Raw genomic sequence first — 23,825 nt, 5'->3', positions numbered from 1 at the left:
ATATTAATCTCTCCTCCCAGAAAAGAGGGCCATGGCCCCTCCAAAAGGATGACCGCTCCTGGAGGACATGGAGACATATGACCAATAATAGCTATGGACAATTCCCTCTTGAAAGAGGAATCAGAAGGGTTGTCCCAGAGGGATTGGCCCTACAATCAACAAAACCAGGAATTAAGCAGTAAAGACCCTTTCTGCCTTAGAGATAGGGCAGGAAGTGTCAGAAAGTGTGAAAGGAAGACCCACTCTCTGTTGATTCAAGATGGGAAGTATTCTAGTAGTTGGTTAAATTTCTTCTGAAGGCAGCTACTAAGCCTTGAAATCTCATTAGTCTAGGAGTCATATAACTATAGATTTCAAACTAGAAAGGACCTTTAGGTCATCTAGTCCAACTTTCTCATTTTACAGATGGGGAAACTGAGGCCCAGGGTGCCTAATTGAATTGCCCAAAGTCACACAGGTAATAAGGGGAAGAATCAGAATTTTAGCTCATGTCTTCTGAATTTAAATCCAGAACTCATTGTGCTTTATCACATTGCTATTATACAGTACAGAGCTATAACCAGCACATCTTGCACCCAAAGCAAACAATCCCAACAGATGCCCTGAAACAAGTAGCACACCAGAGATTTTCAAATCAACTTTCTAAGACAAATTACATTGGAGAGGGAAGGAGAGACCTTAGGGGAGAACTCAGATATTAAACAAGACCCTATAGAGAGGAGAGAAATACCACTGAACCTAGCTGAGGGGAGGGAAGGCTGGCAACATGAAAGAGAGCAGGGTAAGGCAGAAGAGGAGCTCAACCTAGAGCATGGCTGCCAACAATAGAAGCAGGGAAACAGGCCATCTAGTAGGTTCATTTTGGGGGGTTGTGAGGCAATTGGGGTTAAGTGACTTGCCCAGGGTCACACAGCTAGTAAGTGTTAAGTGTGAGTCCAGATTTTAACTCAGGTCCTCTTGAATCTAGGGCAAGTGTGCTTTATCCCCTGCACCACCCTGTTGCCCCTAGTAGGTTAATTTTTAACTTCTTGCTACCTATGGAGCTAACCTCAGCTGTTTCTATCTGTTGGAGAAACATAAGTGACATCACCCCCACCAAAAAAGATTTTTTTGGGGGGTGGGGTGCCTGGAGCAAAGACCACTAAGGTCTGCCATGATGAACTAGAATTTAAATAGGTCTTTTTCATTAGTTAAAACCAATTATACCAACCTTTTTTTTTTTTGGCTTTATGTTACACTTTATACTCTGACACATGTTGGAGAATGAAAACATAAGGGAGTTCTGGGAAGTATCTCAGCCTAACTGGGGGAACTTTGGGAAGACCTTCCAAATAAGGTCTTTACTGACTGTGCTACACTGCCCCACCCCACCCCCAGTTTTCAGTGTCTTCACTGGAAATATTTGTCTCCCCCAGCTAAACCACAAGGTCCTTGAAGTCTGGGACTGTTTTTTCTTTTGTCTGTGTCCCCATTACCCAATGTAGTACCTGGAACACAGTTGACATTCATTAACACTTATTCATTGACTGATCCAAGGCAGTATATCTAAATTTTTGCAGAGACTGAAATGCATTCTCTCTGTCTCTGTCTGTCTGTCTGTCTGTCTGTCTGTCTGTCTGTCTGTCTGTCTGTCTCCCCCTCCCTCCCTCTCTCCCTCTCTCTCTTTCTCCATTTTATTTGCCTTTTCTCCTTTCCTCATGTAGTCGTGACTAGAGACAGAGTGGTCCCAAAGAAGAGTAGGTGGATAATTGAAAGGCAATTACTAGTAAGAATCGGGCGAGACTCTTTCTGAAATTTTTGCTTTGGGAACTAAAATTTCAACTTATGTCACTTGATAAGGACATGTCACTTGGATTAAATTAAGATATATGTAGAATCAACTCATGGAAATAGGTCACTCTCAGTAATCAAGTGAACATTCATGTAGAAATATTTTAAGTAACATATTTTTCCACATTAATGTGGGTAATGTCATTTTAATGATGATCATTTTTCAAATAAATATAATTTCATATTTTTATACTGGCAACATGAAACCTTTTTTTTAATGGAAAGTTATGGTGTTTGCCTCTATAATGTCCTCCTTACAGATTAAAATGTACCCAGAACATATAACATTGCTTATCATTCATCATTTATGGAGAAGCAATGTAACATAGTGGGTAGAGAACTGGCTTTGAAATCAGGAAGATTTGGGTTCATATCCTACCTCTGATAAATATTGGCTGTATAACCATGGGTAGATCATTTAACCTCTCAGTTCCCCCTCATTCCCCCATTATAAATCATAGAAATTGCCTGTCTCATCTAGAAAAAGAATTCCCAGTGCTGATGAAATCACAGGTCAAGATATCACAGATTTCTATCTGGAAAGGTCCTTAGAGTTCATCTAGTCTAACCTCCTTCATTTTACAGATGATGAAACTGAAGCCTATGGAGGCAAACCAACTTACCTAGGATCACACAGGTGGTTAAAAATGGCAGAGCTAGCATTCAACCCAAGTGCTATGACTCAAAACCCAGCATCCTTTCCACTGTATCGTCACATCTTCTATTAGTTTTCAGAAATCATTTTTGAATTTTTTATATTTTCAACTAAATGAGCACCCCTCCCCAAAAGAAGTATGAATTTTTTCCTTTAAGGTGTCTTGAAATCACACGTGAATCACTAAACGTCATACATAGTTCCAGTTTGGGGGCCTTGGATGAACAAATTTCATTTTGTATTACCTATACCCTTCACAATATGAACAGTTTTGCTCTTTCCCTTTCTCTGCCTTCATTCTTACCAATTTAAGGAGTCTAAATGTTTGGCTTTTGTGTTTCTCTTTCAGCTTTCACATGGCAGCTGCTTTAGCACTTGCACCATTCTAATTGTCCTTTCTTGGGATCCTCCCCCAACCCTTGTTAAAACTCTGTTGTGTGTTTCTTGAAATGGAGTAACTAAAGCCACCTGCCATATTTCCCAACCACTTTCCCCTCAGGCCAGAAAAAAATCTGAAACAATTACAAAAGTGCCTCACTTTTAAAATCTGATAGTATTGAGATCCTGTCAAAATTGAGTCTTATCGCTAAATACCCATCACCAGATATGGGATAATCCCCAGCCCCAGATCCACCGGTGTAAGGAGAAGATATGGTTTACCTCAGCCTTACTCCGGTCCCTCTATTAGAAGTAGTGACAAGAAAGGGAGTCAGCAATGACAGCCACTTGTATATTCATTGTCCATTTCTCCTTTGCTCCCAAAGAGATGTCAGTGTGTGGAAGTGTCAGAGAAACAATACAATGTACAAGTGTAGAAGTGGATTGGGATGAAAGGAAAGGTCCAGACAGTACTGAGAATATTAACAACCACATTCACACACCCTCCTCCTGAACTCCCAATCACCTCATTGGACATGAAAAAGGGTCTATGAAAAGAAATATGTCCCCAAAGATTGAACCTATCTCTGGATGTCTCCATACTCACTCTAATCCTACCCCCTTCCCTTCCACCATGTAATCCTCTTGAGTAGATTACTAAGGGCCCCCAGACTCTGTCAATGAGACCACATAACTAAGACAAGACTCTATCTGCCAGATGCCAAACAGCTGTTTGTGTGAAAAGCAAGAAATTCAGCCAATCCCCTGAATGTTTCCAAATGTACAGACGTCGTGTAGACAAAACATCTGGATGACTGACTACATTTTTTCATTTTTTATCCAGATGTTTGGCATCATGCAAGCGAGAACTAGATGTCACGCCGGCCTTGTAACAATGATCTCAACTCTCTTGGCTAATCAATACTCAGACAGACAGGATGAGAGCTTGGTATTTTGAACTTGTTTCCTAAAGTTACTTTTTCCCAAGCTATCTTATGCACCACCACACCTTCAGGTGTTGTTTTTTTTGGGGGGGGATTAATTTAGTTTAGTTTAGTTTAGCTTAGTTTAGCTTAGCTTAGTTTAGTTTAGTTTAGTTTAGTTCAGTTTAGTTCAGTTCAGTTCAGTTCAGTTCAGTTCAGTTCAGTTTAGTTTGTCTTTCATTTACACACTAAGCCAGAATCAGAAGTCCTCAAGTGAAAAGTAGAAGTTAAAAGCTAATGTATCTTTGGTAAAGTGTTACTAATAGGGATGTACTAGCATATTTTTCTAGAGTTTAAGTACATGGGAAAGGCCTTGTGAAAAGGATGTTTGAGCAACAGCAGCTCAATGATGATGGTTCATTAATGTTTGCTCACTAGACTGTCCCCCCACCCCACCCCAAATGAGAATAAATAATTCACTGGACTTAATAAAGTAAAATCCAGATTGACTGAAAGCAAACTATCCCCAAATCTCAGAGTTGGAAGGGATGCCAGGTGATCTAGTTCAACCTGTACCTGACCTAGAATCCCCACTGGGATATCTCATCCAGCCTTCATTTAAGCACCTCTGGTGAAGAGGATTCCACTATCTCTGGAGGCAGCCTATTCTACTTTCAGATAGCTCCAATTATTAAAAAGGTGTTTTTTTTCTTACATTGAGCCTATAACTTGCTTTTCTATAACTTCTTCCCATTGGTCCTACTTCTGCTTCATTCTGAGACCAAGTGGAACAAGTCCAATCCCTCTTTCACAGACAGACCTTTAAATATTTTAAGAAAGCTATTATGTGGGGGCAGCTAGGTGGCACAATGGATAAAGCACTGGCCCTGGATTCAAGAGGACCTGAGTTCAAATCCGGCCTCAGACACTTGACACTTACTAGCTGTGTGACCCTGGGCAAGTCACTTAACTCTCATTGACCCACCAAAAAAAAAAAAAAAGAGAAGGGACAGCTAGGTGGCGAAGTAGATAAAGTACTGGCCCTGGATTCAGGAGGACCTGAGTTCAAATCCAGCCTCAGACACTTGATACTTACTAGCTGTGTGACCCTGGGCAAGTCACTTAACCCTCATTGCCCTGCCAAAAAAACCAAACAAACAAACAAAAAACCAACCAAGAAAGCTATTATGTTCCTCCCACCCCAAGTCTTCACTTCTCCTAGTTACATATCCCTAATTCCTCCAACTAATTTTGATATAGCATGATCTGAAAGCCCTTTACTACCTTGATTGTTGTCCCAACTAACAAAAGCTTTCAGTAAACTGGAATTTTCTTTTGTACTCAGCTTTTAGGGGAGGGAAAAAATTCACAAGAAACCAACCTGATATTAGCAACTTAATTCTAAAAAGCATTTCCCAGGGGGCATTGAACCTAATATCCTATACCTTCTGTATCTCTACAACTGGATAGTAAGAATTGAAATTCATAATGTTGTTCCTGAGGCACTGCAATATCCTGAATGAAATCAAAAGAGCATTCAATTATGTTATACTCTTCTCTTGCTGACACTGCTTCCATAAGATCATTCACATCCATCCCCTCTTAGTCATTCCCATTCCCTTATTAACTCTTCTTATTTCAACAGCCTCCAAAATTTTTCCAGCCTTTTCTTCCTCCAATCCATCCTATAGACTATTGCTAGGTAGATAGTCCTGATCATGTCAGTCCCCTGCAGAAAAAAACCTTCCATTGATTCTTATCAGCTACCAAATAAATTCAGTAAATATATGAATTAAATAAAAGTAATGAATTCATCCCAGCTTTCCATAATCTGACCCCAACCTACCTTTCTAAACTGATCTCTCTTGATTCTATTTCATGTATCCTAAATGCCAGGCAAATTGGATTCTTGGGTCATTTCTTGATCATGTCTTTCTCTTTCCTACCTCTATACCTTTGACCACACTCTTCCCTATACTTAAAATGCCCTCTACATCCATCCTTCTATCATCTCTCTGTTGAAATCCTACACATCCTTCAAGGACTAGGTTATATCATTTCTTCCATGAATTTATAAAATATTCCAAACTCTTTTGTAGGGCACCTAGGTGACACGGTAGATAGAACACTGAGCTCGTAATCAGGAAAATTCATGTTTATGAGTCCAGATCCAGCCTCAGACACTCACTAGCTATGTGACACTGGGCAAGTCACTTAACCTTGTTTGCCTCAATTTCCCCATCTATAAAATTAACTTGAAAAGGAATTGGCAAACCACTCCACTCTCTTTGCCAAGAAGACCCCAAAATGGGGTCACAAAGAGTTGAACACAACTGAAATGATTCAACACTTCTATATCTTATTTTATTTTATTTTTGCAGGGCAATGAGGGTTAAGTGACTTGCCCAGGGTCACACAGCCAGTAAGTGTCAAGAGTCTGAAGCTGGTTTTGAACTCAGGTCCTCCTGAATCCAGGGCTGGTGCTTTATCCACTGCACCACCTAGCTGCCCCCTCAACACTTCTACAAATGCAAGAGATCTGCCTACTTTAAACTGACATACTTATCCAATTCTGTCTTCCCTTGATACATCTTATCTTACCTTGTAGACCAGGAGTTCTTATTCTTTTTTGTATCTTTGGTAGTCTGGTGAAGACCAAAGGTCCCTTCTCAGAATACTATTTTAAATGCATAACATAAAATATAGTCAATTCTCATCATTTGTTGTGGTTATGTTCTATAAAGTCATTGAGAGCACTGGATTAGCAAATACTGAACCATTTCTCCTAGAGGGAATAGAAGGGTCAGGTTCCTGTGAGCCTCTAGTCACAACATTTACTTTAGCACTTTCTGGATTAGTCTCACATACAGCTTGGTGACTTTCCTCTTCCTTTTTTTGGATGTACAGTATTGTTGATTCATTAACATTAAACTCGTGGCCAACAGCACCATATAACTCATGCCAGAAAAAAAGGCTTATCTAACAGATGGATTTTCTCTATAAGTCACATCACGGTCTTCTTGTGCATAGGAACAATAGACAACACTCCAGCCCTACAATTGGGGGCCATTTGAAACAGTGAAATTGCCAAGAAATAGCACAAACATGTGAAAAATATGGCATTAAATAGACCATGAAAAGGACACTTGTTTACAGTATGAGAGCTAAAACAAGAAGGCAGAGCTTGCCTTGTTCAACCTCAGCTGGGAATGTGTGCATTTGGGTGACTCGATTTGTTTGCTACAGAAGACTGCAAAAGTACCATTAGGATTGAGTTTACAAATAAATTTTAGCAAGTAGACAGATTCACTAACAGAAAATCCACAAATAATCAGGATCAACTGTACACAGATTACAGGGTGATTTTATCACCTATGCCCCATGCCAGGAAGGCTTTCCCTCTTTTTTTATTTTGTTTTGTTTTGTTTTGTTTTGGGCAAGGCAATGAGGGTTAAGTGACCTGCCCAGGGTCACACAGCTACTAGGTGTCAAGTGTCTGAGGTCAGATTTGAACTCAGGTCCTCCTGAATCCAGGGCTGGTGCTTTATCCACTGCGCCACCTAGCTGCCTGCGAAGGCTTCCCCTCTTAATGTCTGCCTCCTGGCTTCCCTGACTTCCAAGCGTCATCTTCTGCTCTAAGCCTTTCCCAGTCTTCCCTTAATCTTAGGAGCTTCCTGTCTATAGAGAGTTGCCTGTATCAATAGAAAGAATTCTCAATACTGATGAAATCACAGAAGTGATCTAAGTGATCTAAGGCTCTGGAGAGAACCTTAGAGGTCATCTAGTCCAATCCTCCTCATTTTGCAAATGAGGAAACTGAGGCCGAGGAAGATGAAGTTACTTGCTCAGTGTCACACAAGTGGTTAAGTGGCAGAGCCAATGCTCAGACCAAATCCTCCTGTTCTAAATCCAGCACCCTTTCTACTTTACCATCATGCTTCCACTATCTGATCTTGGTGGCTTCCCTCCGCTTCTCCTTGTATAAATCTTGTTTGTGCGTATTTGTTTGCAAGTTGTCTCCGACATTAGACTGGGAGCTCCTTGAGAACAGGGACTGGGTTTTTTGTTCTGGTTTGGTTTTTGCCTTTTTGCATCCCCATTGCTTAGCACAGTGCCTTGCTCATAATGAATATGGTAAATAAATGCTTATTGACTGAATTTTTTAAAATTAGGTTGAAATGTAGTTATTAAATATATAAATGTATATGTATACATATATGAATTTTGTGGGGAAAAAACAAGTTCGTAGACCCCAGGTTAAGAATTCCTTTACAGAGTGTCATTTGGATCTTATTTGTCTCTCAACTCCCTCAGCCTCAAGCACTATGCAATAAGGACTCATTGAATATTTGTTGAATGTATGAATATAAAGTCAGAGAATTATGTTAACATAGAAAGCTTTTCAACAATAGGGCCCAAAAGAAAAAGGATTTTATGCTGAACTTCCAGTTGACCAGAAAATTAAATTAAATTAAATTTCTCACACATTCTGTTAGTTGGTTTTACAATATTTTGCCTTGGCAAAAGGTGGGAGAGAGCTTTGCTGTTAATGAGAACAGAATCTAGTATTTATGCCTATATTTATGCCTTTAAAAGTCCAGACCTGGGGTGTGGGGTATACAAAAAAATGTTGTGACCTTTTCAAAGCATGGTTTCTGGACCAAAAGCCATATCTCTTTTAAGTCAGCCTTCAATTTCCCTTCCAAAACAAGTTACTGCAAGATGAACAGCAGAGAGGCAGCTAGATGGTGCAGTGGATAGAGCACCGGCCCTGGAGTCAGGAGTACCTGTGTTCAAATCTGGCCTCAGACACTTAACACTTACTGGCTGTGTGACCCTGGGCAAGTCACTTAACCCCAATTGCCTCACCAAAAAAAAAAAATGAACAGCAGAGTATTATTCTCCCTCTTTGAGAATCAACACTGATGCTGTCAAAGGGTATTTATTCAGCACTCACTTGTATAGGGCACATGGAGCTCCATATTTAATAAGAAAAGATAAGCTCCCTATGCTTTAGGATAGCCAACAATAAACGTATCTATAATCACTGGTTCAAGAGGTAGCCTGGTGGGGTTAGCATGAACTACCAGGATCCAAATCCTACTTCTCACACTGAATAGCCATTTGACCCTGGGTGAGTCACTTATTCTCTGTTTTCCCTTAGAATTTATCTACTAAGACAGAGGTGTTACATTAGAGGAGAGAGTTTCCACACAAGGAATCCTGTACATGATAACTGACTGCTATTCTCACATATGTTATTATTATATGTGTCTCCATGGCTGTCTCTGTCTAATCATCTCTGACTAAATTCTATTTGCACCATTACCTCTAGAAAAAAGACCCAATAGAATGTAAGTACCTTGAGGGCAGGAACAGTTTTTTTTTTCCCTGAATATCCCCAGTATCTAGCATATATCAGGAATTTAATACTTATTGAATTTTGAATAAATGTATGGAAGGATATATATATATATGTGTGTGTATATATATATATATATACACAGAGAGAGAGAGAGAGAAACAAAAAAATTTAGAAATGAATCATTGGTATCTTAAATAATACCTTAACATGAAATTACCTCTAGGATCTTACCTGCTGGGTATCAATGTTCATCAAAGTAAGGCTACATGTTGAGACGGTCAGTTTTATATTAATTCCAGAAAACTGAAGGTTACTTCTGCCAAGTACAGAAGATAAAAACTTAACTGGAGGCTTTAAAAAGAAGAAAGAAAAACTCGATGTAAGTTGCAGGTTTTGTTGCCTAATGAGATGATAAATGTGTCCTAGAAGCCTGGTCTCTATTTTACTTTAAATAAAACAAATCGTTTCACAATCCATATAGTGATTCTTCAAAGTAGAGCTCTAACCACACTGGAGCACTGCCACATTTGGGAACACTGATTCCCAAGGTAAAAGTTTCTAAAACCCTTCCCTCCCCAACTCAGTTATTTACAGTACCAATCTAAAGTGTGTGTGTATATATATGTGTGTGTGTGTGTGTGTGTGTGTGTGTGTGTGTGTGTGTGCTTTCACATGCACACGCTGGCATTTCCAGACCTGCCAGGGATTCTTTATACATTCATTTGGCTTACCCTGCAGGGGACTTCTCCTTAGGTTAAATTTGTGGAGTTGGAGAAAGAAATAATGGACACTGTCCTTTTGGCTAAACTCTTGATTGGTCTAGCCAGTGTCTGCTTAACAACCTATTAGAGTTGTTACTGACTGCACTGAATGCTCAGTTGGCCAATGATATTGGTGGAAAGAAAAGTTGAAAAAATAGTTTCTTCTGATATTTTCTATGCACACACCCCACCCCCTCCATTTTTGGGGCCCCATTAGCACAAAATCCCTGCATATCAATCACTCTGACTCAGCTCATGGATGAATACTCTGCAATTAATTCACTCTTCTCCTTCTACAAAAAAAAAATGTCTCATTGATATCCCTGCCCTCCAGTACTTTGGCTTAAGGCCCAGCATGGGATGGTAGAGTAGACTATCTATGTGGTGTGATTGGAAGAATGCCATAAGCTCCCCCTTTTCCCTCCAAAGATTTCCATCCCCCATAAAAGCCTACCATTAATCATTTCTGTGAGTTAAGACATTGTTTCCAGAAGGTCCTTGTTAAAAGGCATAAGTATTGGCAGAGAGCTGGGCTATCCTTAACACTTTAGCACCTATTTAGCACATTATCTAGGGTGGGTTTATCAGATTAGCTAATAGGTGCTGAAATCAGAGTGTTGAAGGGATGGGACATGTTCAGGTGGGTGGATGATGTTAAAAATAGATCCTCAGCGTGGGACACTGTCCAGGGAATGTGGGCTTATGTGGGGTACTACAGTGAAAGTAGAAGATGCTGAGCAGTATGGAGCACTGGGTACTTAGGAACTTGTATTAAGGGAAGGGGAAGAGAACTCTAATAGGGGTCAATAGAAGGACAGGGCAAAATGAAAATAACATTTTATGATTGATCCTGCTTTGACTTTTTACAAAAAAGTGCTGAACTACTCTTTGCACAGGCTGTCATCCATTCTTGGAGCTCATATTTTATTTTTATTACTAAGCACATTTTGAAGCATATTGTAAATAATGGTAATGAATGAGGACATTCTCCCATGCTCATCCCAGGTAGCATCTGTTTTGCACAGAGAACAACATCAACAACTCCTGGCCCATCTCCTTTCCTCTCTTTATACCATATGGCCCAATGTAAGATAGGCTATTAATACATAGAAAAGACAGATTTAATGTCAGTGTGGATTATTTCTCTGAATATATGCAAATCACTCATTGGAACTTCCACAGCATTCGTTTGCGGCTGGTTTTTAAAATATAATTCATATAACAATAATAATAACAAGCAATGGCTAATGTTTATATAGTGCTTTGTGATTTTAAAAGCATTTTGATATATATTATGCCGAGTTCCTTCTCACGACCAACTTGAGACACAGGTAAGGCTGGCTATATATAATGAATTACTATAAAGTCCCCTCAACCCTCAAGATATCTTCTATACCTCCCCATCAATGTCTGAAGTTTGTTTTTAACATTTCCTCTCCTAATTTGAGCTAGGATTTAGAGTCACTTAAGTATAGTCATTCATGCTAAAGTATAAATGACTGGCATCTGAGCATCTGCTAGCAGTGAGCTTTAAAAGTAGGGAAGGGGAAGGATCTGAAGACTTTGAGCATCTGAAAGCATATGGGAAGAAGAGCCCCTGAAGTAGGGAAAGGGTGCATGGCAAAATAAGAGTCAGGGCAAAAGACAAGCTTAGAAAACTAAACAATTTTGCCCAGGCCCTACCTTTACAAGGGGAAAGGGGTTGGGGTGGGGGAAAAGAAGTAGGGAGAGACACTCTCATTCCTATTTCACAAATGAGGAAACTGATGCAGAGAGCTTAAGAGACTTCCTCCAAGGGGAGGCTATGTGATTAGCTCTGTCGAACTTCGTTTGTGAAATCAGGAGAGGAGGGTGCTAGGTCTGGTCCTGCCATCCTTCTATCTTTATGATCTTTGCAAGTCATTTTGCCTTTTTCTGATTCATTGTGTTTCTTCATCTATATAAGTGAAGGGGGTGAGTATTGAGCCTTATTTAAGGTCTTTTCTCACTCTAAACTTCGATGATTCTAAATCACATAGTTAATAAGAGAGTGGGGGACTATAACTTGGGTCTCCTGTAGTCTAACCTTATATTCTTTCTCCTGCACTATGATGCCACCCAGTGGATCATAAACTTTTTTGATTACTGAATAACTACAAAACTTCAAATTATCTAGCATCAAAATCGATGTCTGGTAAATGCTAAAGCCCAAACCTGTCTATGTGTTAGAGTGTACATTTAAACGGGGGTGGGGGAGTGGGAGGGGCACTAATTACACCTGATTGATCCTAGATTTTAGTCCTCTTCCTCAGGGGAAGAGATTATTTCAGGCAAAAAAAGAAAAGACCATTATTCCTTTTTTTATTTTCCTACTTTTTTGCCTTCTGATGGGAAGAGTAGACTGTGTTTGTTTTTCTTGAGGGGAGTGGTATTTTGTTGAGATTTTTAAAAACTTATACACAAGGCTATCTATCTTACAGGATACTATTCCTTGGTTGAAAAGGGGTTAAAAAATGAGACTGTTGAATGGGATCAGTAAAATCAAGTTGCCTATTCATAGGGTCCTGGAATGAGCAGGAAGAGGATGTGAAAAATGTATGCAGCAAAGCTGGGGGCCACACCACAGAAGCTGGTAGTAGTGAGTCACAGTATCATAGACTCATAAGATAAGTGATTTAGAGCTGAGAGGTCATCTGGTCCAAGACCCTTCATCTTACAAAGGAAGAAACGGAAACCCAGAGAGTGAAATGACTCACCAAGATAACATAAGAAATAAGTGACTAAGCTGGGATTTGAACCCAGATGTAACTCTAAATCCAGTGCTACTTCTGCTACACCATTCTCAAAATCCAGTTCTCAGAGCTTCTCTTTTTGCTTACCTGCTTCACCCTGACTAACACGAGGGTAAGCTCTAGGTAAAATTGTGAATGGCATCTGGCTTACGAATCTCTGACAATCTATTTCATATTAAAGTATTAATGGATTTATGGGTTAGATTCAAGCAGCAGAAGGTATTTCCCAAAAGTGACTGGGAAAAGAATCCAAAATACCCTAACCAAAAAGAATTGGCCTTTAATGATAGAATTTCTGGTACTAGGGCTCTTACTCAAATCACTAACCTTGTACTCTGCCCAAATAAGGCCTGATTTGGGTGATATTAACATAGGCTGAATTCCCACTGGGAGGTTTTTATTTATATATATATGTATTTATATACATGTGTATGTGTATGTATATACACACATATGTGTTTGTATGCAGAAAGAGGAGAAGGGAGATGGAGGGAAGGAGGAAGAATGGAGAGAGGGGACAGAAAGAAAGAGAGAGGGAGGAAGGGAGGGGAAGAGGGAAAGGGAGAGGAAGGAGGAAGGACAGAGAGAGGAAGAGAGAGAGAGGAAGGGAGGGAGGGAGGGAGGGAAGAGGAGCGGGGAGGGAGGGGGGAGACAGAGACAGAGACAGAGAGAAGTGTGATGTGATATAGCGAGATGCTATAGTTAAAGTTCCTTTCTTATATATGAGAGATTGAACTGAATACTCTTTTGGGGTCATCAACCCAATAGTCATAGAAACATTAAAAAGAAAATAAAATTATTATTTACCTTGCGTCTTTTAATAGGTCCATTTTCCCCTGGAACAGCTTCACACAGGCGACTTATTGCTTCCCTACAGAACAAAAACCAGAAGCCATGAAAGGTTTGACCTTTCATCTGACATACATTCATCAACTACAAGCATGGATGAAAGAATAGAATTCTAGAGGTGAAATGCCTTTGGAGACCATCTTGTCCAACCTTTTTTCAGACTTGAATTCTTTCTATAATATCCCCTACTTTTTTTTTGGTGGGGCAATTGGGGTTAAGTGACTTGCCCAGGGTCACACAGCTAGTAAGTGTCAAGTGTCTGAGGCCAGATTTGAACTCAGGTCCTCCTGACTCCAGGGTCGGTACTCTATCCACTGCACCATCTAGCTGCCCCTTTTTTCTTTCTTTCTTTCTTTTTTTTTGGTAATATCCCCTCCTAATAGTTACTCAACCTCTACCTGAAGGTCTTCAGTGATACAAAAGTCATTGTCCCCCTTCCCCTCACCCTGCAAGGTAACCCATTAGCTCCGTTAGTTAAGAGGGGTTTTCATATATTGAAGTGAAATCTACCTCCCTATAACTCCCACTCACTGGTCCTAGTTGTTCTCTCCAAGTCTAAGTAGAAATAACCCTAATGCCTCATCCACATTATGAGTATTTGAATATTTGAAAATTGTGATTACTATCACCCCGCTCCCTTTCCTTCCCTCACCCCAAAGAAGAAAAGAAGGCTTTTCTTCTCCAGACAGGTAGGTGGTACAGTACACAGACCACTGGGGCTGGAGTCAGGAAGACCTGAGTTCAAATTCAGCCTCAGATACTTACAGTGTGACCCTGGACAGGTCACTTAAACTCTGTACACCTCAGTTTCCTCATCTGTAAAATGAGGATAATAATAGAACTTACCTCCCAGGAGGATTGTGAGGCTCAAATGAGATGATATTTCTAAAGCATCTAAAGTGCCTGGTACATAGTAGGTTCTTAATAAATACTTATTTCCTTTCTTTTCTTCCCTTCTTTCTCCAAGAAAAAAATATTTCTATGTGTTTGAACCAATATGTCATAGTTTTGAGCCCCATTACCACCCTGGTTGCTTTTCTCTAGATGAGCTGTGGCTTGTCACTATCTCTCCTAAAACTTGGCATACTGTTTTAAATTTTGATTCTATTGCAAAGGGAGCCCCTCTGGAAGTCTACCAAGTTCCTTGAAGGCTTTGGGGCCATGGAGACTCTGACTGTCCTAGGAAAGCTTGCCCAGACAGCATAAGGATGCCTCTGAGATAAGAGTTTTAAAAACAATACTGGATGATAATGCCACGAAGCAGAAAGAACACTGGATTTGGAGACAGGGCACCAGAGTTCAAATCCTGGCTGAGTGGCCTTGGGCAAGTCACTTCACTATTGTAGGCCTTAGTTTTTTCATCTGTAAAATGAGGGAAGTAGAATACATGGTCTCTAAGCCCCTTCCTGCTCTAAACATATGGAACTATGATCCTTAGAAGACTAAAATGTTAAGGAAGGAAATTGAGGACAGAAATGACCATGGAAAGAAGAATCCCTGACTCATCATCATCATTAATAACATCACCAACAAGCATTCATTAAGTGTTTCCTTTGTGCAGATACTGTGCTAAGTACCAAGCATAGAGAGCAGCTAGATGCTAATCAAATGACATGATATTTGTAAAGTGCTTAGCACAATTCCTGGCACATAGATGCTATATAAATGCAAGGTTGGTTGGGTTTTTTTTTAATTGCAGCAAGGCAAAAATAACCTTTTGGTTTATACCAATTGTAGTTTCCCCTTTCCTGCTTGCAATGTTGGGATTTGGATTCAATGCAGTTGTGTGTTTCCCATCTTGACAAGAGCTCACCCTTTCTACCACAGAATTAACAGGTACGGAGGCAGCACATTTCCTAGGCCTCAGCATTATTGGGATGAGTAGCTTTCAGAAGATTCAGGATTACTGAGAACACCAACAGTGACCTTATGAAGAAGCAGCCCCTTCCATCATCATCTAGAGGCTAAGTTATTAACCTCCCATGTTCTACTCCATCAGAGTGGGTATCAAGCTAATACTGGTTATGGAGGGCTGAGACAAATGTCTATCCCTAGGGCACTGGGAAGTGGTTGGGTTTGGGCCATGGGTACTGAAAGTAGTTGTTACTAATATATTTTCCTGATTTGATCCTGCCATTTCTATTCTAAGTAACTTGCCTTTTTTCATGACTACAATGTGAGATCATGTGACTAATACAGCAGATGGCCATAAGGGAGAAATTCAGAGAGAATGGGGGCTCAGAGCATCAATTTGAATAGATATGAACCCAAATGTATTCCTATAGGCCTGACCTATTATACTATCATATCTTTCAGATCATAGTCATCTTAGTTTCCAATAGTACAAATTACTGAAATCTAATTTTGCTTTGAGTTCTTTATCTAAGGAGAATGATCTTTTGACTGGATAGGATGGAATAAAAATGGTTAAGCAGAGAGCAGAAAGATAGTGAAGTGACAGGCAGAATGTAGCTGACATCCATGAATTCAAAGTACTGAAAGAATTAGAAAATATGGAACAATCTGGGTTTTATATAGGAAAAAAAACTTTGTAATGGTTAAAGCTGTCCAAAAATGAATTTTCTGCCTTGAATAATGGGTTCCCCTTCATTGAAGGTATTCACATGGCAAATGAATGACACTTTATTGGGAACTTTGTAGGGGGGATTCTTGTCGAGATATTGGTGGGACTAAATGATCTCTGAGGTTCCTTCCGAAATTTGGATTTAATTTAATTTAATTCAATTTCAGTTCCAAAAACATAAAGAACTAATTGTGCACAATACCTGATCCTAGATCCTGGGGGGAAATGATTCAGCAAGCATTTATTAAGCAGTTAAAATATGGCAAAAATGGTTAGATAATGATGATACAGAGACAAAAGTGAAACAATTACTTCTCTCAAATGATCTTATGTTCTACTGGGGAGAAACCATAAAAATGCAGAGATAAATACTGTGTATGTCTATCTATCTATCTATCTATCTATCTATCTATCTATCTATCTATCTATCTATCTATCTATCAATCTACCAATCTATCTATCTATCTATCTATCTATCTATCTATCTATCTATCTATCTATCTATCTATCTATCTATCTATCTATCTACACACATGTATGTGTGTATACACACATACAATAAATATGAAGTAATATCATCAGGGAAGGATGGAAAAAGCTAACACTTGGTGGAGTGGGGTGGGGTAGGGAGAGATCAGAAAAGTGACTGTTTCCTTCTCTCCAGGTTCTGCTCCTGACTTTCCAGATTTCTTCACCATTCCCCAGCAGCCTTCTCACCCCTGTCATGGGAACAGATCTAGAGACAGAGGACCTTAGAAAAGGAACCCATTGAATGGTGGCTGGATATATAATTCATACACAGAAGTGGATGGGGTGGGGGGCTGGGGGAAGGTCGGGGAGTGGGGTGAGGGGTATTAGAAGACAGCAAAAAATGTGGTTTTGACCTGGAATTTGGAACTAAATGTACCTGAAGCCAAAACAGAAAGGCTGTAATTTGATTGGGACTAGGATTGACAATTAATTAGCCTGGGAATAAAACAGGTAACAAATGAAAGATCCAGGCTATTGTGTTAAACTGTGTCAAGTTACTAATTCTGTGACTAAGCAGAACACTTAGGATATGCTTTCCAACAAATTGTAGAGGGAATAGAAATATTCTTCACCCAATGATAAAGTTGATTTTATACTCTAAAATTTTATTAATAGGATGGCATGATTTGAGTGTTCAAAGAAGAGACACAATAAATATGAAACAGAAATTTGGAGGTCCTCTGACTTCAGAGCCAGTGTTCTTTCCACTGTGACATGTTGTCTAGTACGTGGGCTGTGATTCCTAGGTCACAGCTGCAAAATAAGAATCTACCACTCCATCCCTTCAGTGGGATCAAAAGTTAATACTGTGAAAATGAAGGGGGTCCTTGGCCGTAGGCATAAAAATGTAAAGTATTATTGCTATCCATAATATTTAAATCCCTCATAATTATGCACATAATAGGACTCCTGTAGAAATTATTAATCTTTTTACCAAAGGCACCAAAGAAGCCATTTTTAAAAGTTAGAACTATAATAATTAATATAATTACATTAACTTATGTAATTGCCTTTTGTGCATTGGCATTGACAGAAATTGCAAGCTAAAATATTTTGGAAACTAGGAAAGCTAATACAAAATGACTTGACTTCTCATTCTCTATTTCTCACCACCACATCCAATTACCTGCCGAGTCTGGTCAATTTTCTATCCATTACACTTCTTATATATGCCCCCTTCTTTCCTTTGACACTGTTACCACTCTGGTGCAGGCCTTAATCACCTCATATCTGGACTATTGTAATAATCTGCTGATTGTTCTTGCATCACCCTACTCCAGTTCACCCTCTGCTCAGTTCTCCATGTGGTCTTTCTAAAGCATCCATCTGACTGTATCAACCCTGTGTACCTTACTCAACAAGCTTCAGTGGCTCCCTATCATCTCCAGGATCTATTGTTATTAATTATTTATTAATTATTATTAATATCTCTAGGATATTATCCTCTGGCTTGTAAAGCCCTTCATAACTTGCTCCCCATCTCTCCCACTTTTCCAGTCTTTTAACATCTTATCTCCCTCCACTTACTCTGAGATCTAGTGACACTGGCCTTCTTGCTATTCCTCCCCCAAAACTCTCCATCTCTTAACAACAAACATTTTCACAGGCTGTCTTTCATACCTGGAATTATTTTCTTCCTCATTTTTGCCTCTTAATTTTCCCCTGGTTTCCTTTAAGTCCCAACCAAAATTCCACTTTCTACAGGAAACCTTTCCTTAGCACCCCCCCCCTTAGTTCCAATACCTTCCCTCTACTGCTTATCTCTAATGTACCATATGTAAAGGGGTTTTATTTTGCTAATAGTTGTTCACATATTATGTCACTCATTAGACTATTAATGAGAGTAGTAATCGTCATTTGCCTTTCTTTGTATCCCCATTACTTAGCACCTAGTAGCCAATTAATAAATGCTTATTGACTTGAGTAAAATGGAATGGCCTGCCCCATCCCATAGTGAGTTCCCATAACAGGAAGTACTCAGGGGCTAGAAGACAATTGGTTGAGAATATTATAGAAAAGATTCATGCTTTATGTAGAAGGTGGCCTTGAAGCTGTGTCCCATGTCTATGATTCCATACACTGGAATGTGCCTTTTATAAAACTGAGGTGGGGGAAGAGCTCAAGATGGCTGAACATAGGCAGGGACTCATCTGAGCTCTCCAAAATCCTTCTCTAAACAATGTTAAAATAATGCCTCGAAATGAATTCTAGAGTAGCAGAACCAATAAAAGGACAGGTGAAACAAATTTCAAGCCCAAGACAACTTACAAGGTCAGCAGGAAAAGTCTATTTCACTGGCGTAAAAGTGCCATGCAGTCGGGCACAGGCCTCACACCCCAGTAAGCCAGCAGCAAGCCTTGGGGATAACTGAATCAGTGGTGACCTTGGAGCTTAAGGGGGTCAAAAATCTAGTCAGAAAGAGATTACAAGGGACCATTTTCTAGCACTGGGGACAAGATTCTGTTGCATTGCCCAGATATGGTTCTGAGTAACATTACCAGGACAAGGGGGATCACTAATTGGGTGGGGGGGAATCTGGGCACAGGGCAGAATGAATGCTTATGGTTGCTCACAGACAAGAGTATAGTTTAGGGAATCAGTGACTAAACCTTCTTAGATGATACCATCTTGGAAGAAATGAAAATTTACAGCACCCCAGAACTACCTCTGGAAACAGCAGTATGAAAAAACTGAATCTTGGCACAGTGCCCTTCCACCCTAGAAGCAGAGTCAAACTTTAATATAAAGTTAAAAATCAAGAAATAGGCTGGAAAAGAGGAAACATAAAACAAGAACCTGAACATAGAGAATTACAATGATGAAAAGGAAGATCAAAATACAAATTCAGAAGAAGACAACAATGTCAAAACAGCTACATGGAAAGCTTCAAAGAAAAATGTGAGTTGCTCTCAAGCTGCCTCCCCTCCCCCAAAAGAATTCTTGGAAAATCTCAAAATAATTTTTAAAAATCAAATAGGAGGTAGAGGAAAAAACTGGGGAAAGAAATGAGAGTGATGCAAGAAGATAATGAAAAAAGAGTCAATATCCTAGTAAAGGAGGCACAAAAAAAAAATACTGAAGAGAATCACACCTTAAAAAAATGGAATAGGTAAAATGGTAAAAAGAGGCACAAAAATTCACTGAAAAGAAGAACATCTTAAAGGAGAGAATTGATTCAAATGGGAAAAGAGGTACAAAACTCACTGAAGAAAAGAATTCCTTAAAAATTAGAATTGGCGGGGGGGTGGGGGGCAGCTAGGTAGTACAGTGGATTAGCACTGGACCTGGATTCAGGAGGACCTGAATTCAAATACAGCCTCAGACACTTGACACTTATTAGCTGTGTGACCCTGGGCAAGTCACTTAACCCTCATTGTCCCGCAAAAAAAAAAATTAGACTTGGGCAAGTAGAAGCTAATGATTTGATGAGACATCAAGAAATAATAAAACCAGGTAGCTGGTTGGCTCAGTGGATAGAGCACCGGCCCTGGAGTCAGGAGGACCTGAGTTCAAATCTGGCCTCAGACACTTGACACTTATTAGTTGTGTGACCCTGGGCAAGTCACTTATCCCCAATTGCCCTGCAAAAAAAAAAGAAAAGAAATAATAAAATAAAATCAAAAGAATGAAAAAATAGAACATGTAAAATATTTCATTAGAAAAACAACTGACCTAGAAAATAGATTGAGAAAAGATAATTTAAGAATTATTGAACTAAAAAAAAAGAATTATTGAACTACTCAAAAGCCATGATCAAAAAAGAGCCTAACCATCACATTTCAAGAACTTATCAAGGAAAACTGCCCTGATATTCTAGAACCAGAGGGTAGAACAGAAATTTAAAGAATCCACTGATCACTTCCTGAAAGAGATCCCCAAATGAAAACTACCAGGAATATTATAGCCAAATTTCAGAGCTCTCAGGTCAAAGAGAAAATATTGCAAGCAGTCAGAAAGAAACAATTCAAATAGCATGGAGCTACAGTCAGGATAACTCAAGAGTCAGTAGCTTCTACATTAAAAGTACTGGAGGGCCCAGAAAATGATATTCCACAAGGAAAAGGAGCTAGGATTACAACCAAGAATTGCCTATCCAGCAAAACTGAATATAATCCTTCAGTAGAAAAAAATTTATATTCAATAAAATAGAGGACTTTAAGCACTCCTAATGAAAAGACTGGAGCTGAATAGAAAATTTGACTTTCAAATACAAGACTCAATTGAAGCATAAAAAGATAAACAGGAAAGAGAAATCATAAGGTAATCAATAAGGTTAAATTGTTTACATTCCTACAGGGGAAGATGTACTTGTATCATTATTAGGGCAGTTAGAAGGAATATAAATAAAGAACATGGATATGAATTAACCATGATGGGAGGATAATATAAAAAATTAAATTAAATTAAGGGGTAAATAAGAGAGCTGCACTGGGAGAAAGAGAAAGGGAGAAGTAGAATGGGGTAAATTATTTCACATAAAAGAGTTATGACTGAGTTTTTACAGTGGAGGAGAAGATGGGGGTTTGGGTGACAGGCAACACTTGAACCTTATTCTCCTAGGAATTGGCTCAAAGAAGGAATAACATACACCCTCATTTGGGTATAGAAATCTATCTTACCCTATAGGGAAGTAGGTGAGGAGAAAAATAAGAGCAGGTGGGTCGCAGGTGGAGAGCTGATAGAAGGGAGGGCAGATTGGGAGAGGCATTGGTCAAGAACAAAACACTTTTTTTTTGGTGAGGCAATTGGGGTTAAGTGACTTGCCCAGAGTCACACAGCTAGTAAATGTTAAGTGTCTGAGGCCGGATTTGAACTCAGGTCCTCCTGAATCCAGGGCCAGTGCTCTATCCACTGCACCACCTAGCTGCCCCAGCAAAACACTTAAAAAATAATAAAAGTATTTTATTATTTTCGAGTTATAGGCAGAAATAGTTTTCAACATTTGTCTATATAAGATTTCTAATTTCAAATTTTTCTCCCTCCCTCCCCTCCCTCCCCTCCCCACACCTGACAGCAGGTAATCTGATATAGGTTATATATACATAATAACATTAAACATATTTCTGCATTAGTCATGTTATAAAAGAAGAATCAGAGCATAAAGGAAAAACCTCAAAACAGAAAACCAACAGCACCAAAAACAAAAGAAATAGTATGGGGCAGCTAGGTGGCGCAATGGATAGAACACTGGCCCTGGATTCAGGAGGACCTGAGTCCAAATCCAGCCTCAGGCATTTGACACTTATTGGCTGTGTGACCCTGGGCAAGTCACTTAACCCCAATTGCCTCACCAAAGAAAGAAAGAAAGAAAGTATGGTCCAATCAGCATCCATGTTCCACAGTTCCTTTTGTTTTTTCTGGATTTGGAGAACCTTTTCCATCATGAGTCCCTTGGAACTTTCTTGTACCATTGGATTGGTGAGAAAAATCTAGTCTATCACAGTTGATCAACACATAATGTTGATGATACTGTGTATAACGTTCTTCTGGTTCTGCTCATCTCACTCATCATCAATTCATGCAAATCCTTCCAGGTTTCTCTGAACTCCTCCTGCTCATCATTTCTTATAGCACAATAGAATTCCATTACATTCATATACCACAGCTTGTTCTGCCATTCCCCAATTGATGAGTAGCCCCTCAATTTCTAATTCCTTGCCACCACAAAAAGAGCAGCTATAAATATTTTTGTACAGGTGGGTCCTTTTCCCTTTTTATGATCTCTTTGGGAAAAAGAACCAAAAGTGGTATTGCTGGGTCAAAGGGTTGCACAGCTTTATAGCCTTTTGGGCATAATTCCAAATTGCCCTCCAGATTGGTTGGATCAGTTCACAGTTCCACCAACAATGCATTAGTGAGGAACAAAACACTTTTGGGTTTTTTTTGGGGGGGGCAGTGGGGGTTAAGTGACTTGCCCAGGGTCACACAGCTAGTAAGTGCTAAGTGTCTGAGGCCGGATTTGAACTCAGGTACTCCTGAATCCAGGGCCGGTGCTTTATACACTGCGCCACCTAGCTGCTCCCCCAGAACAAAACACTTTTGAGGAGGAACAGGATAAATGGAGAGAGAGAATGATAAGTAAGAGGAAAAAGTAGGAAGGAGGGAAATACACAGTTAGTAATCATAACTGTGAATGTGAATGAACAAAAAAAATGAAAAGAAAATGAATGTGAATGATATGAACTTACCCATAAAACAAAAGTGGATAGCAGAGAGGATTACATGATTTAAACATAAAGAGTGATACCATGAGCAAATTAGGGGAGCATGGAATAATTTACCTGTCAGATCTATGTATAAGAGAAGAATTTATGACCAAACAAGAGATAGAGAGCATTACAGGATGTAAAATGGATAATTTTAATTACATTAAATTTTAAAGGTTTTGCACAAATAAAACCAATGTAGTCAAGATTAGGAGGAAGCAAAAACAAACAAACAAACCTAGAAAAAATTTACCTCAAGTTTCTCTGATAAAGACCTCATTTCTCAAATATATAGAGAATTCAGTCAGATGTATACGAATAGAAGGCATTTCTCAAATGACAAATGGTCAAAGGATATGAACAAGCACTTTTCAGATGAGGAAATCAAAGCTATATATAGTTTTATGAAAAAATACACTAAATGATTACTGATTATAGAAATGCAAATTAAAACAACTTTGGGGTAACTACCTCACACCTATCAGATTGGCTAATATGATAGGAAAGGAAAATTATAAATGTTGGAGGGGATGTATTGGTGGAGTTGTGAACTGATCCAACCATTCTGGAGAGCAATTTGGAACTATGTCCAAAGGACTATAAAACTGTACATACCATTTGATCCAGCAATGCCACCACTAGATCTGCATCCCAAAGAATTTTTTTTTAAAGGAAAAGGACTTGTATGTACCAAAATATAGCCATTCTTTTTGTGGTGGCAAAGAATTAGAAAATGAAGGGATACTCATCAATTGGGAAATGACTGAATAAGCTGTGATATATAATTGTGATTGAATACTATTGTGCTATAAGAAAGGATGAGCAGGATGCTTTCAGAAAAACCTGGAAAGGCTTACATGAACTGATGAAAAGTGCAATGGGTAGAATCAGAAGAACATTTTACACAGTAAAGACAATATTATACTATGATCATTTGTGAATGACTTAGCCATTCTCAGAGATATAATGATC

At 39.2% G+C, this 23,825-nt stretch overlaps 1 protein-coding gene across 1 annotated transcript in view; it reads right to left on the bottom strand.

Annotated features, from left to right (window-relative positions):
• The window catches only part of SHC4 (SHC adaptor protein 4), a 172,181-nt gene that overhangs the window by 63,772 nt on the left and 84,584 nt on the right, over positions 1-23,825 (bottom strand). The window contains exons 4-5 of the mRNA XM_043980737.1: positions 13,491-13,554; positions 9,383-9,502 (exon numbers count right to left, since the gene is read on the bottom strand). Coding sequence (XP_043836672.1) covers positions 9,383-9,502; positions 13,491-13,554 — 184 coding nt within the window. The remainder of the gene's footprint in view (positions 1-9,382; positions 9,503-13,490; positions 13,555-23,825) is intronic.

Source organism: Dromiciops gliroides, chromosome 2, assembly GCF_019393635.1.
Source record: "Dromiciops gliroides isolate mDroGli1 chromosome 2, mDroGli1.pri, whole genome shotgun sequence".
Classification (NCBI taxonomy): Eukaryota; Metazoa; Chordata; class Mammalia; order Microbiotheria; family Microbiotheriidae; genus Dromiciops; species Dromiciops gliroides.
This window is presented reverse-complemented; position numbering and strand designations above follow the sequence as displayed.